Source organism: Thalassophryne amazonica, chromosome 12 (genome assembly GCF_902500255.1).
Source record: "Thalassophryne amazonica chromosome 12, fThaAma1.1, whole genome shotgun sequence".
In the NCBI taxonomy this organism is placed as follows: Eukaryota; Metazoa; Chordata; class Actinopteri; order Batrachoidiformes; family Batrachoididae; genus Thalassophryne; species Thalassophryne amazonica.
The window spans coordinates 92369923-92382158 of NC_047114.1; the positions used below are offsets into that span (position 1 = coordinate 92369923).

General features: G+C 40.3%; 1 protein-coding gene across 2 annotated transcripts in view; it reads left to right on the forward strand.

Annotated features, from left to right (window-relative positions):
* Nucleotides 1–12236, forward strand: part of LOC117521909 (tensin-3-like) — a 101747-nt gene that overhangs the window by 18464 nt on the left and 71047 nt on the right. Inside the window, exons 2-6 of one of the 2 annotated variants that reach the window (XM_034183274.1) lie at nt 3623–3790; nt 3975–4025; nt 5292–5414; nt 5529–5593; nt 11444–11527. In XM_034183274.1, coding sequence (XP_034039165.1) covers nt 3641–3790; nt 3975–4025; nt 5292–5414; nt 5529–5593; nt 11444–11527 — 473 coding nt within the window. In that variant the 5' untranslated portion in view covers nt 3623–3640. Of the gene's footprint in view, nt 1–3622; nt 3791–3974; nt 4026–5291; nt 5415–5528; nt 5594–11443; nt 11528–12236 lie in introns of those variants that run through there. The other variant, XM_034183275.1, reaches the window with a different exon arrangement.

The following is a 12236-nucleotide window of genomic DNA, read 5'->3' on the forward strand; positions in this document are numbered from 1 at the left end:
CTCTGATGGATTACCCAGCAGTGGGGAATAAGTTTCATTACAGTAGAAGTCTTTCAGAAAGCGCTGTAACTAGGTTTAAGGATATGATTCCTTGTTTATGTTCTCCAATGCCATATACCAACACAGGGCAGAGTAGCTACCTAAACTCTGTGAGTGAGATAGATTATCTCGTCAATAGTTTTATATCCTCATTGAGGACAACTTTGGATGTTGTAGCTTCTCTGAAAAAGAGAGCCTTAAATCAGAAGTGCCTGACTCCGTGGTATAACTCACAAACTCGCAGCTTAAAGCAGATAACCCGTAAGTTGGAGAGGAAATGGCGTCTCACTAATTTAGAAGATCTTCACTTAGCCTGGAAAAAGAGTCTGTTGCTCTATAAAAAAGCCCTCCGTAAAGCTAGGACATCTTACTACCCATCACTAATTGAAGAAAATAAGAACAACCCCAGGTTTCTTTTCAGCACTGTAGCCAGGCTGACAAAGAGTCAGAGCTCTATTGAGCCGAGTATTCCTTTAACTTTAACTAGTAATGACTTCATGACTTTCTTTGCTAATAAAATTTTAACTATTAGAGAAAAAATTACTCATAACCATCCCAAAGACATATCTTTCTCTTTGGCTGCTTTCAGTGATGCCGGTATTTGGTTAGACTCTTTCTCTCCGATTGTTCTGTCTGAGTTATTTTCATTAGTTACTTCATCCAAACCATCAACATGTCTATTAGACCCCATTCCTACCAGGCTGCTCAAGGAAGCCCTACCATTAATTAATGCTTCGATCTTAAATATGATCAATCTATCTTTATTAGTTGGCTATGTACCACAGGCTTTTAAGGTGGCAGTAATTAAACCATTACTTAAAAAGCCATCACTTGACCCAGCTATCTTAGCTAATTATAGGCCAATCTCCAACCTTCCTTTTCTCTCAAAAATTCTTGAAAGGGTAGTTGTAAAACAGCTAACTGATCATCTGCAGAGGAATGGTCTATTTGAAAAGTTTCAGTCAGGTTTTAGAATTCATCATAGTACAGAAACAGCATTAGTGAAGGTTACAAATTATCTTCTTATGGCCTCAGACAGTGGACTCATCTCTGTGCTTGTTCTGTTAGACCTCAGTGCTGCTTTTGATACTGTTGACCATAAAATTTTATTACAGAGATTAGATAGAGCATGCCATAGGTATTAAAGGCACTGCGCTGCGGTGGTTTGAATCATATTTATCTAATAGATTACAATTTGTTCATGTAAATGGGGAATCTTCTTCTCAGACTAAGGTTAATTATGGAGTTCCACAAGGTTCTGTGCTAGGACCAATTTTATTCACTTCATACATGCTTCCCTTAGGCAGTATTATTAGACGGCATTGCTTAAATTTTCATTGTTACGCAGATGATACCCAGCTTTATCTATCCATGAAGCCAGAGGACACACACCAATTAGCTAAACTGCAGGATTGTCTTACAGACATAAGGACATGGATGACCTCTAATTTCCTGCTTTTAAACTCAGATAAAACTGAAGTTATTGTACTTGGCCCCACAAATCTTAGAAACATGGTGTCTAACCAGATCCTTACTCTGGATGGCATTACCCTGACCTCTAGTAATACTGTGAGAAATCTTGGAGTCATTTTTGATCAGGATATGTCATTCAAAGTGCATATTAAACAAATATGTAAGACTGCTTTTTTGCATTTACGCAATATCTCTAAAATTAGAAAGGTCTTGTCTCAGAGTGATGCTGAAAAACTAATTCATGCATTTATTTCCTCTAGGCTGGACTATTGTAATTCATTATTATCAGGTTGTCCTAAAAGTTCCCTGAAAAGCCTTCAGTTAATTCAAAATGCTGCAGCTAGAGTACTGATGGGGACTAGAAGGAGAGAGCATATCTCACCCATATTGGCCTCTCTTCATTGGCTTCCTGTTAATTCTAGAATAGAATTTAAAATTCTTCTTCTTACTTATAAGGTTTTGAATAATCAGGTCCCATCTTATCTTAGGGACCTCATAGTACCATATCACCCCAATAGAGCGCTTTGCTGTCAGACTACAGGCTTACTTGTAGTTCCTAGGGTTTGTAAGAGTAGAATGGGAGGCAGAGCCTTCAGCTTTCAGGCTCCTCTCCTGTGGAACCAGCTCCCAATTCAGATCAGGGAGACAGACACCCTCTCTACTTTTAAGATTAGGCTTAAAACTTTCCTTTTTGCTAAAGCTTATAGTTAGGGCTGGATCGGGTGACCCTGAACCATCCCTTAGTTATGCTGCTATAGACTTAGACTGCTGGGGGGTTCCCATGATGCACTGAGTGTTTCTTTCTCTTTTTGCTCTGTATGCACCACTCTGCTTTTAATCATTAGTGATTGATCTCTGCTCCCCTCCACAGCATGTCTTTTTCCTGGTTCTCTCCCTCAGCCCCAACCAGTCCCAGCGGAGGACTGCCCCTCCCTGAGCCTGGTTCTGCTGGAGGTTTCTTCCTGTTAAGAGGGAGTTTTTCCTTCCCACTGTCGCCAAGTGCTTGCTCACAGGAGGTCGTTTTGACCATTGGGGTTTTTACGTAATTATTGTATGGCCTTGCCTTACAATATAAAGCGCCTTGGGGCAACTGTTTGTTGTGATTTGGCGCTATATAAATAAAATTGATTGAATTGATTGATTGAATATTTTTCGATTTTGATTTTTTTTTTTTTTTTTTTAATTCGGCCGTGTCCGTAACTCTCATTTCAGTATTTGCACGGCAAGACTCTGGTGGCAAAAGGCCGACCCTATTCGAGCAGCAGCCGTGTCCATAACTCTCATTTAATGCAGTATGTTTGTTTATACAAGTAGTTCCAAGTTTTATCACCACAGTCTTGCCGTGCGAATAGCCAAATGAAGGTTATGGACATGGCAGCCGTGCGAATAGCCACTTCCATTTTTAATTGAAAGATTATTATAATTTTTGAACTGAAACCTTGAAAAAATGAAGAAATGAAGCAGAAACCATAGAAAGCATGTTTTCACATTATATACTTACAGACAAGTTGTATAAAACTTTAAGAAAGTTGGCGTATGATTTTATTCAAATTGTGTTAGGGATATCTGTATCTGATCATGCACTCTGAAGGTGTGTGGTTCACTATTCCCTAGTTGACAGCGTGTCAGAGATCATGAGATGGTGGGTGTGGTGTCGGGGACATCCTCTTGCTTCACCAGCAATGTGGGAAGTTCACGGCCACGAGGTCACAGGGAAACACCATTTCTCAGGGATTTATAATGACTGGTTTCAACCAGAATTCTTTGAGCAGTTTGCAATTTTTTTGACATTGCTGTATTTCTCTTTATTGCCAAAATGCATGGAAATTATATCTGACAATGTTAAAAAGTCTTTTTTTTTTTTTTTTTGACAAATTTTCCTGCCGGTACAGTAGTTATGACACACACTGGTGTTTGTTGCTGTGCAAACAAGAAACCCACTGGTACTGAGGTCACTCTCTAAAGATATCTGCAGGAAAGTTGGACACAGTGACTAAAGCGGAGGACTTTGACCATCAAATATTGACTTGAACAAAGTCACCTGCTTCAGCTGAGAGCATAAATGAAAGACTTGAGTCACGTTTGTTTCTGCGCTTGTATTTTTTGACAGAAAGCTCTCAGATTTAGGATGGAGGAGGGATATGAACTCGACCTGACGTATATAACAGAACGCATCATTGCCGTGTCCTTCCCCCGCGGTTGTTCCGAGGAGGTCTACTCGCACAACCTGAAGGATGTGACAAGAATGCTCAAGTCTAAACATGCAGACAATTACCTGGTCAGTGTTTGTGTGTACGCTGAACATGTCATACAGTCAGCAGTATATTGATAACCTGATGGACTTTGATGTGACAATTGATCTGTTTATTACTTGACTCATCTTTCAGTTGAGATACAAATTTGAGGTATTTTACAGTTTATACTGTTGCTATGTGATGGGCTTTGTTGTATCTTTTCTTTAGATTATCAACTTGTCGGAGAAACGACATGACCTCTCGAGAATGAATCCCAAGGTATGTGACTGCCATCCACATCCATTAGCGGAATATAAAACTTATGTGAATCATTTTTTCAAGCTTCTGCTTTGGATTAATTTACAGGGGCTAAATATTGGGTAATATGCTGCATTTACAGCAACTGAGAACCCAGAATTCTTTATCTCCAACTCAAAATGAAATCATAGAAATCCTCATATCCAGTAACACAGGAAAGGTTTCTGGATCCCGACTTTCACATTTCACATCAAACCCCAAACCCCAAAATGCTTGTTAATCATACATTAAATTTGTGATTTTTCAAGAATATTTTAGGAAGGTGTTCTGTTTTACGAGTTATGCTATATGTTATCCACCACATCACTGCCAAAACAATCTGAAATTCCTTTAATTTTTGCTCTAATAAAAATAATTACACAGTGTACTGTTTACTGGGCGATTCTATGGTAACGGAATTACAATCAGAGCACATTTTTAATGGGGAGCTAAAATATGGCCAGATTTTCCTGTCGTCATAATTCCGTTACCATAGAATCACCCTACTACGGCTCTGTTACTGTCCTGTTTGTTCAGTTAAGTGACGTATACATGTTTTGACATCATTTGTCGTTTGTCAATGAGCAGTGAAGCAAACCTGCAACCACTTTGTGGATTGAACATGCGGCGGATGTTCAGTGCACACAAAGATGAACAAGAACTTGAGTGAACTGCTTGTCACCACTGAACAAATGAAAACATCAATACGGAGCTAAGCCAGTTCATGTTTACCTCACTAAATGTAAATAAGGCTTTTAATTGATTTTTTTTTCTTAAATTACAGTTAGCCTTACCTTAGCCTTGCTGTCCTCCTTGTAGTCCTTTGGTTGTCCCACAAACTGCAAACAAGTGGAGTGCAAAGCAGTATGAAGAAGTGACTTATAGTCTGGAAAATGCAGTATGCAATTTTAGAATTTCAGAGGGGTTTTTTTAAGATTTATTTTCTTTTTTAATTTAGCTGTTACTGTACTGAGTGGCAGGGGTGGTGACCAAGTGGGTAGTGCGCTTGGTTTTATTGTGGTGGAATGTTCCTGGTTCAAACCCCACCCCTGCCACATTTCTCCATATAATGTGAAGTTGCGTCAGGAACGGTATCCGGCATAAAGCTTTTGCCAAATCAACATGCAGATCCTCATTGGATCGGCTGTGGTGACCCTGAGTGAAAACAAGGGAGCAGCTGAAGGGACTTACTTTGTTGTACAGATAATTGCATCTGCAGATAATATTTGTCCCTCACTGTGTTTTCAGACCCTGGATATGGGCTGGCCTGACCAACATGCTCCACCTCTGGATAAGATCTGCACCATCTGCAAGGCCATGGAGAGTTGGCTCAATGCCGACCCTCTACATGTGGCGGTTATACACTGTCGGGTGAGCGTCTGCCGATTGTGATTTGTTGCCGTATACATGAATTGGCAGCGATTTTTATGTTTTTCTTTCATGCATGTGGAGAGAATCAGCTCCTGTCTCGTCTTGTTTCTGCAGGGTGGAAAGGGTCGAATTGGTGTGATAATTTCATCCTTTGTACATTTCACTGATATATCAGCCAGGTAACCACGATAATATGTCACTGTTTTCTTTGCTTGTTTTGACATCATGTTGCTATAAATGTCATATTTTGCTGGCGTCATGCGTGTGCCCGCTTACTGGTGTCGGAACAATATCAGCAACAAGCCACATCAGGTCTTGGAGACTCGGTCAATAGACCACAAGACAAAATCATTGCTTAACCACAGATGAATTATTTTCTTCTTGTATTAAAAGGTCAACATGAATCAGAATGTGAGCCAAAGACAAGTCACCCATGTCCAAATCAAAGAAAACACACACACACACACACACTATGAATCACGCTGTATAGAATTGCATGAATCAACTTGAAAACACGCTGGTTACAGTAATAGCTTGTGGCTGCAGTGTCAGTTTCATAAAATCTATTCATCTGGGACAAAACTGGTTCTGCTTTCATAAGCATTGTCTCAAACAAAATAAGATTTAAGGTCTCGCTATGTCCACCTCCACATGGCACTGCAAGTCAGTAGTATTGTCATCTGTCAGTTTTGAACAGCTTAGTATTTATTGAGACAGGAGTTTATTAATAAAACTCCATTCATGTACGGAGCCGTGCTGGATAACACTCAAGATTATGAAAGCTGGAAGTGACACTAAGAATGCATTCATTGTCACGTTTTTCACACTGTGGAAAGTTCTTAAGTTCCATAGTGATTCTTTGGGTATTTTTAAGGTTTTCCCTGTGTTATTATGTCAATTAAAGAACAAATGTAAAATCTGTGAATGTTGATAACAGAAAATCATTCCTGAGAATGAGCCTTCTTTTCTTTTTTAAGAAAGTAACATATTAGAGAAAGTAACATTTTCTGGTTAGAAAACCCTGATTACTCTATAGGTTTACATCCCAGTGCATGAAATCATGTGTTGTGATGTTGGAATTATGATTTTTAAGTAAAGGGTTAGTTACACAAGTGATTTATATTTCATTTTTAATAATCATCACTCTGTAGAGGTTTAATACTAACGCCTCCATACGAAACATCGTGATAGTGTAACATGATTTGATACATGTCAAAATGTGTTATTACGTCACTGTTTACACCAATTATGCAGAAAATGTATAAATTACTACATAATTGGTGATGTAAAGTTGCCAGGCTTCAATATTAAATAATCAAATAATTCTAACCATAAATTGTAATCCTAGATATTGTCTGTTTTCTTTTTTGCACACACACACACACACACACACACACACACACACACACACACACACACACACACACACACACACACACACACACACACACACATATATATATAAAATACCAGTGTTTAAATTATTTTATTTAATTACTAAATATGCAGTATTATTCTCCTAAAAAGGGAAAAAGCAACCAACTTCAAATGTGATGTATATTTTTAAAATATTACATACTTTTGATATTCAATCTTTAGAACGTTACTGTTTAACTTCTCTCCATGGTTTAGTGTTCCAAAAATCACAGTATACATACGGAGTTGGCAGCCAAGTATCATAATATATGTTTTCTTTGTGTGTGTGTGTGTGTGTGTGTGTAATTATATAGTACTATCACAGACATGACACAAAACTAAAGTCATTTCAAATGGCAACTTTCTGGCTTTAAGAAACACTATAAGAAATCAGGAAAAAAAATTGTGGCAGTCAGTAACGGTTACTTTTTTAGACCAAGCAGAGGGAAAAAAATATGGAATCACTCAATTCTGAGGAAAAAAATTATGGATTCATGAAAAACAAAAGAACGCTTCAACACATCACTAGTATTTTGTTGCACCACCTCTGGCTTTTATAACAGCTTGCAGTCTCTGAGGCATGGACTTAATGAGTGACAAACAGTACTCTTCATCAATCTGGCGCCAACTTTCTCTGATTGCTGTTGCCAGATCAGCTTTGCAGGTTGGAGCCTTATCATGGACCATTTGTTGTGTGGGCCGCCAGAAGAGGAGGTACTGCTGGCCCACCACCAGAGGGCGCCCTGCCTGAAGTGCGGGCTTCAGGCACAAGAGGGCGCTGCCGCCACAGACACAGCGGGGGGTGACAGCTGTCACTCATTATCTCATGACAGCTGTCACCCATCTACACTTCATCATACTACTCCATAAAACCCGGACGTCATCTCCACCTCGTTGCCGAGATATCATCGACCTGTGAAGGTAATATCCTCAGCCAGAATCTAATTGTGTCTTAGTCTGAATTCATTTTGCAGCTGCTTTCCTGTGGAATGCCTTATCAGTGAGGTTGGTGTAATCAGCGACGGCTTCGCTTCACACCCCAGCCAGATAAGTGTTGAGACAGGAGCTGCACGAGTGTGTGTAAGAGGTAGAGGTGGAATCTCCACCATTGTTGTTACTGGGTGTACACACACCCACTTCTTATTGTTTCTGCTCCTCGCCAGCAGTACCAGATCTGACATTCGGAGATGGTGGCCACCTGGGGACTCGGGACTTGGCGGCTCCAGTATTCTCCAGGTTCGGTGGCGGAGGAAATCGTGTGGTTCCGGTTCTTCTCAGGACAGACATCTTCTATCCTCGAGCCTGCCCACACGTCACCTTTGTGGATTGACTGTTTGCAAAATTCTGTATTCCTCTGTATTGTGGTTGTGCTCATTCACAACAGTAAAGTGTTCATATTCGACTCTTTCATTGTCCGTTCATTTACGCCCCTGTTGTGGGTCCATGTCACTACACTTTCCCAACACCATTTTCTTCAACTTCCACCAAAGATTTTCAATTGGATTAAGATCCAGACTATTTGCAGGCCATGACATTGACCCTATGTGTCTTTTTGCAAGGAATGTTTTCACAGTTTTTGCTCTATGGCAAGATGCATTATCATCTTGAAAAATGATTTCATCATCCCCAAACATCCTTTCAATTGATGGGATAAGAAAGGTGTCCAAAATATGAACGTAAACTTGTGCATTTATTGATGATGTAATGACAGCCATCTCCCCAGTGCCTTTATCTGACATGCAGCCCCATATCATCAATGATTGTGGAAATTTACATGTTCTCTTCAGGCAGTCATCTTTATAAATCTCATTGGAATGGCACCAAACAAAAGTTCCAGCATCATCACCTTGCCCAATGCAGACTCGAGATTCATCACTGAATATGACTTTCATCCAGTCATCCACAGTCCACGATTGCTTTTCCTTAGCCCATTGTAACCTTGTTTTTTTCTGTTTAGGTGTTAATGATGGCTTTCGTTTAGCTTTTCTGTATGTAAATCCCATTTCCTTTAGGCGGTTTCTTACAGTTCGGTCACAGACGTTGACTCCAGTTTCCTCCCATTCGTTCCTCATTTGTTTTGTTGTGCATTTTCAATTTTTGAGACATATAGCTTTAAGTTTTCTGTCTTAACACTTTGATGTCTTCCTTGGTCTACCAGTATGTTTGCCTTTAACAACCTTCCCATGTTGTTTGTATTTGGTCCAGAGTTTAGACACAGCTGACTGTGAACAACCAACATCTTTTGCAACATTGCGTGATGATTTACCCTCTTTTAAGAGTTTGATAATCCTCTCCTTTGTTTCAATTGACATCTCTCGTGTTGGAGCCATGAGTCATGTCAGTCCACTTGGTGCAACAGCTCTCCAAGGTGTGATCACTCCTTTTTAGATGCAGACTAACGAGCAGATCTGATTTGATGCAGGTGTTAGTTTTGGGGATGAAAATTTACAGGGTGATTCCATAATTTATTCCTCAGAATTGAGTGAGTCCATATTTTTTTTTCCCTCTGCTTGGTCTAAAAAAGTAACCGTTACTGACTGCCACAATTATTTTTCCTGATTTCTTATAGTGTTTCTTAAAGCCATAAAGTTGCCATTTGAAATGACTTTAGTTTTGTGTCATGTCTGTGATCTGCTTTTTTTCTACAAAATTAAACAACTGAATGAACATCCTCCGAGGCCGGTGATTCTATAATTATTGCCAGGGGTTGTATACATTTTATACCAAGTAAGATTTCCAAAAATGCAAGCCAGATCTTCACAAAAAAAACCCTAATGGTTAAACATGAAATAGCTACTACATATAAGTTGAGATTCTCCACATTAATAATAGTAATAATGCTTAAAAAATTGCTGGCACTGTTCGCGTCTGTCCGTCATTCTCACCCCCATAATTACCATCGTCCCATCTCCAGAATTTAACTGCAGTTCGTTCAAACCAAATGTTGACTCGTACAGAACGTTCTAGTGATATAAATGCGTTACATGAGCTTGGTTAGGTGTGTCAAGGTGAGAGATTTGGCATTGTAAATGAATTGTGCCAAATGGAGCAACGTTTCTGACCGCTACCTTGTGACCCTGATATGACTGCGGTAATGTATTCACAAATTTTCCTGGGAATCCCCCAAAGGACAACTCCACTGAGCCTGCCGTGACTGGTGGAGGCCCCGGTGACCTTGTGGTTTGGGTTATGTTCAGGTTACTGTAAGGTTTGAATTAGGACTGTCTTCTCTATTCATAAACTGTTTGAATGAAATGCCCCCAGTGAGTCTCTTGCATTCTTCTTCAGGAACAGACCGTATTGTTGGCTCACATAATTGTGCAGGAGTAAGTTCAGCATGTCAGATATTCATGAAACAATATGGTCTGGCATTTTCTTCTTCTGTCTTTCTTGATTGTGTTAGCCAAAACCAGGACTCGCTCCTGTGTGGTACCTTTAATGATGGAGGAAGACAAGAAGTTAACACAAAAGGATCAAGTGAAAGCAGATACTTTGTTGAAATGTTTTTTAAAAGTCTTCACAGATGAGCCGCCTGGTCAGTTGCCACATGTTGCCCCGAAAGCAGTTGATGGGCCTCTTAATACTGTAGAAATTAGCTGTAAAAAAGTTTGTAAAGCATCCAAGCTGATACCAAACAAACCACCAGGTCCCAATGGGAAGCGCAGCAGACCATTAAAAGAGATTAAACCCACCATTACATCTCCAATCTCCAATTTTTCAGATACCATTGTGAACTAAATAAGTGCCACCACAGTGGAAGGAACCTGTGAAAGCCATATACAGAAATCCCAGTAAAAGAACAGCCATCAACTACAGACTGGAGCAGGTGGCTCTGTGTGATAGAAGTTGGACTTCGATATATAGACCGGGAGTCCATTCCAGGTCTGTGTTTCAATCCGCAAGGCCATGGAGTCCACCTAACTGTAAATGGGCTCCAGCTTTATTTGATGAGGTAACCTGCAGTGGACTGGCATCTTGTCTAGGGGGAGTCGTGCACTCTCATAAGGTTCACATTATGGTTTCTGGAGATAAGCACTGGTCTGTGTCAGTATTTTAGCCAAAAACTGAAGCAAACACTTGGAGCCAGGCCGTGCTGTTACGCTGCCGAGTCGATCCTTTCTGCTCACATCAGCCTACAGTTTGGCCGGTCTCAATTGCTTCCTGGGGGTTTTGGCCCTGTGAGGAAGACCAGGTTTTCAAGGTGAATGTGAGAGACGAGAGGGCTGAAAGAGGCACCTCGGGAAATAATAAGAGGGATTAACAATGGAACCAACTGGGGGAGGTGGCGGGAGAGAGCGGGTCGATGAGGGACAAACAGCCCTCTGGTGAAAAGGCCGCGGTGGCTGTTGGTTTTAGGGCTGTCTGTGCAGCAGCCCTGTGCACACACTCTGTGCTCTTCGGCCCCTCGTTGTTTATTTAATGCTGACATTCTCTTCCTCTTTGCTGCAATCCCTTGTCTCTCTGGTTACTTTCACTCCGGCCCATCGCGCACGTGCGTGCACATGCGGTCGGGTTAATGCAGTTCAATTACAGAGCAGCAGAGTTCCTGATAATCTGTTCCTTGAGTCATAATTACCTAAAGTATTTAACGCTTTTCCCTGTCTCCCTCAAAGTGCTGATCAGGCATTGGACCGCTTCGCTATGAGGAAATACTACGATGATAAGGTCTCAGCTATGATGACACCTTCGCAGAAACGGTAAGACCCAAAATATAAGCACGCCCTTCTATTTTACAACTTAGTGTATCCACATGCTGAGTAGTTGTGTTGTAGCTCTGTTGTCCAAAGTTCAAACTCATCCGTGTGCCAGAACCACCTGATCCAGGACAAATCTTTATACGTTCTGGTGCTGCTTGCCTATTTGTCTCTGAAAAGACCAGCTGATAGGGCAGTTATTGTCTGATTGTGAATGGAATGCAGTCCCGTCATGTCCTGGCACATCACCATGAATCATTTTTACTCACTTTGAGTGTTCTTATTTGCATGATCGGTTCAGCTGAAGGATTTTGTTCGCCAGCCCAAAGTTTCGTGGACGGCTGTTGTTGTCCTGTGATCGTGTCTGAGTCCGTCATTGTCACAACAACAATATGGCTATGCTTTAAAAAAAGAAAGAAAGAAAAGAATCACTAATGTTTTTACAGTCTTTAGATAAAGTAGGATGTTGCTGAAGCTCAAGGTCATATTCTTGACTGTGGTCCAGTTGATTTTTTTTTTTTTATTGCTAAGTTTGAGATCACAGAAAAATGTTACCACAGCATTAAAAAAGGTTCATGTTTAGGCAACTTTGCACTTAATTCATAATTAAATTTATGATTGAATAGGATCACACAATCACAGCCTTCTCTTTTTCAAAGTTGTTGTTTGTTCGTTTTTTGTTGTTGTTGTTGTTTTTTTAGCAAATTAAATG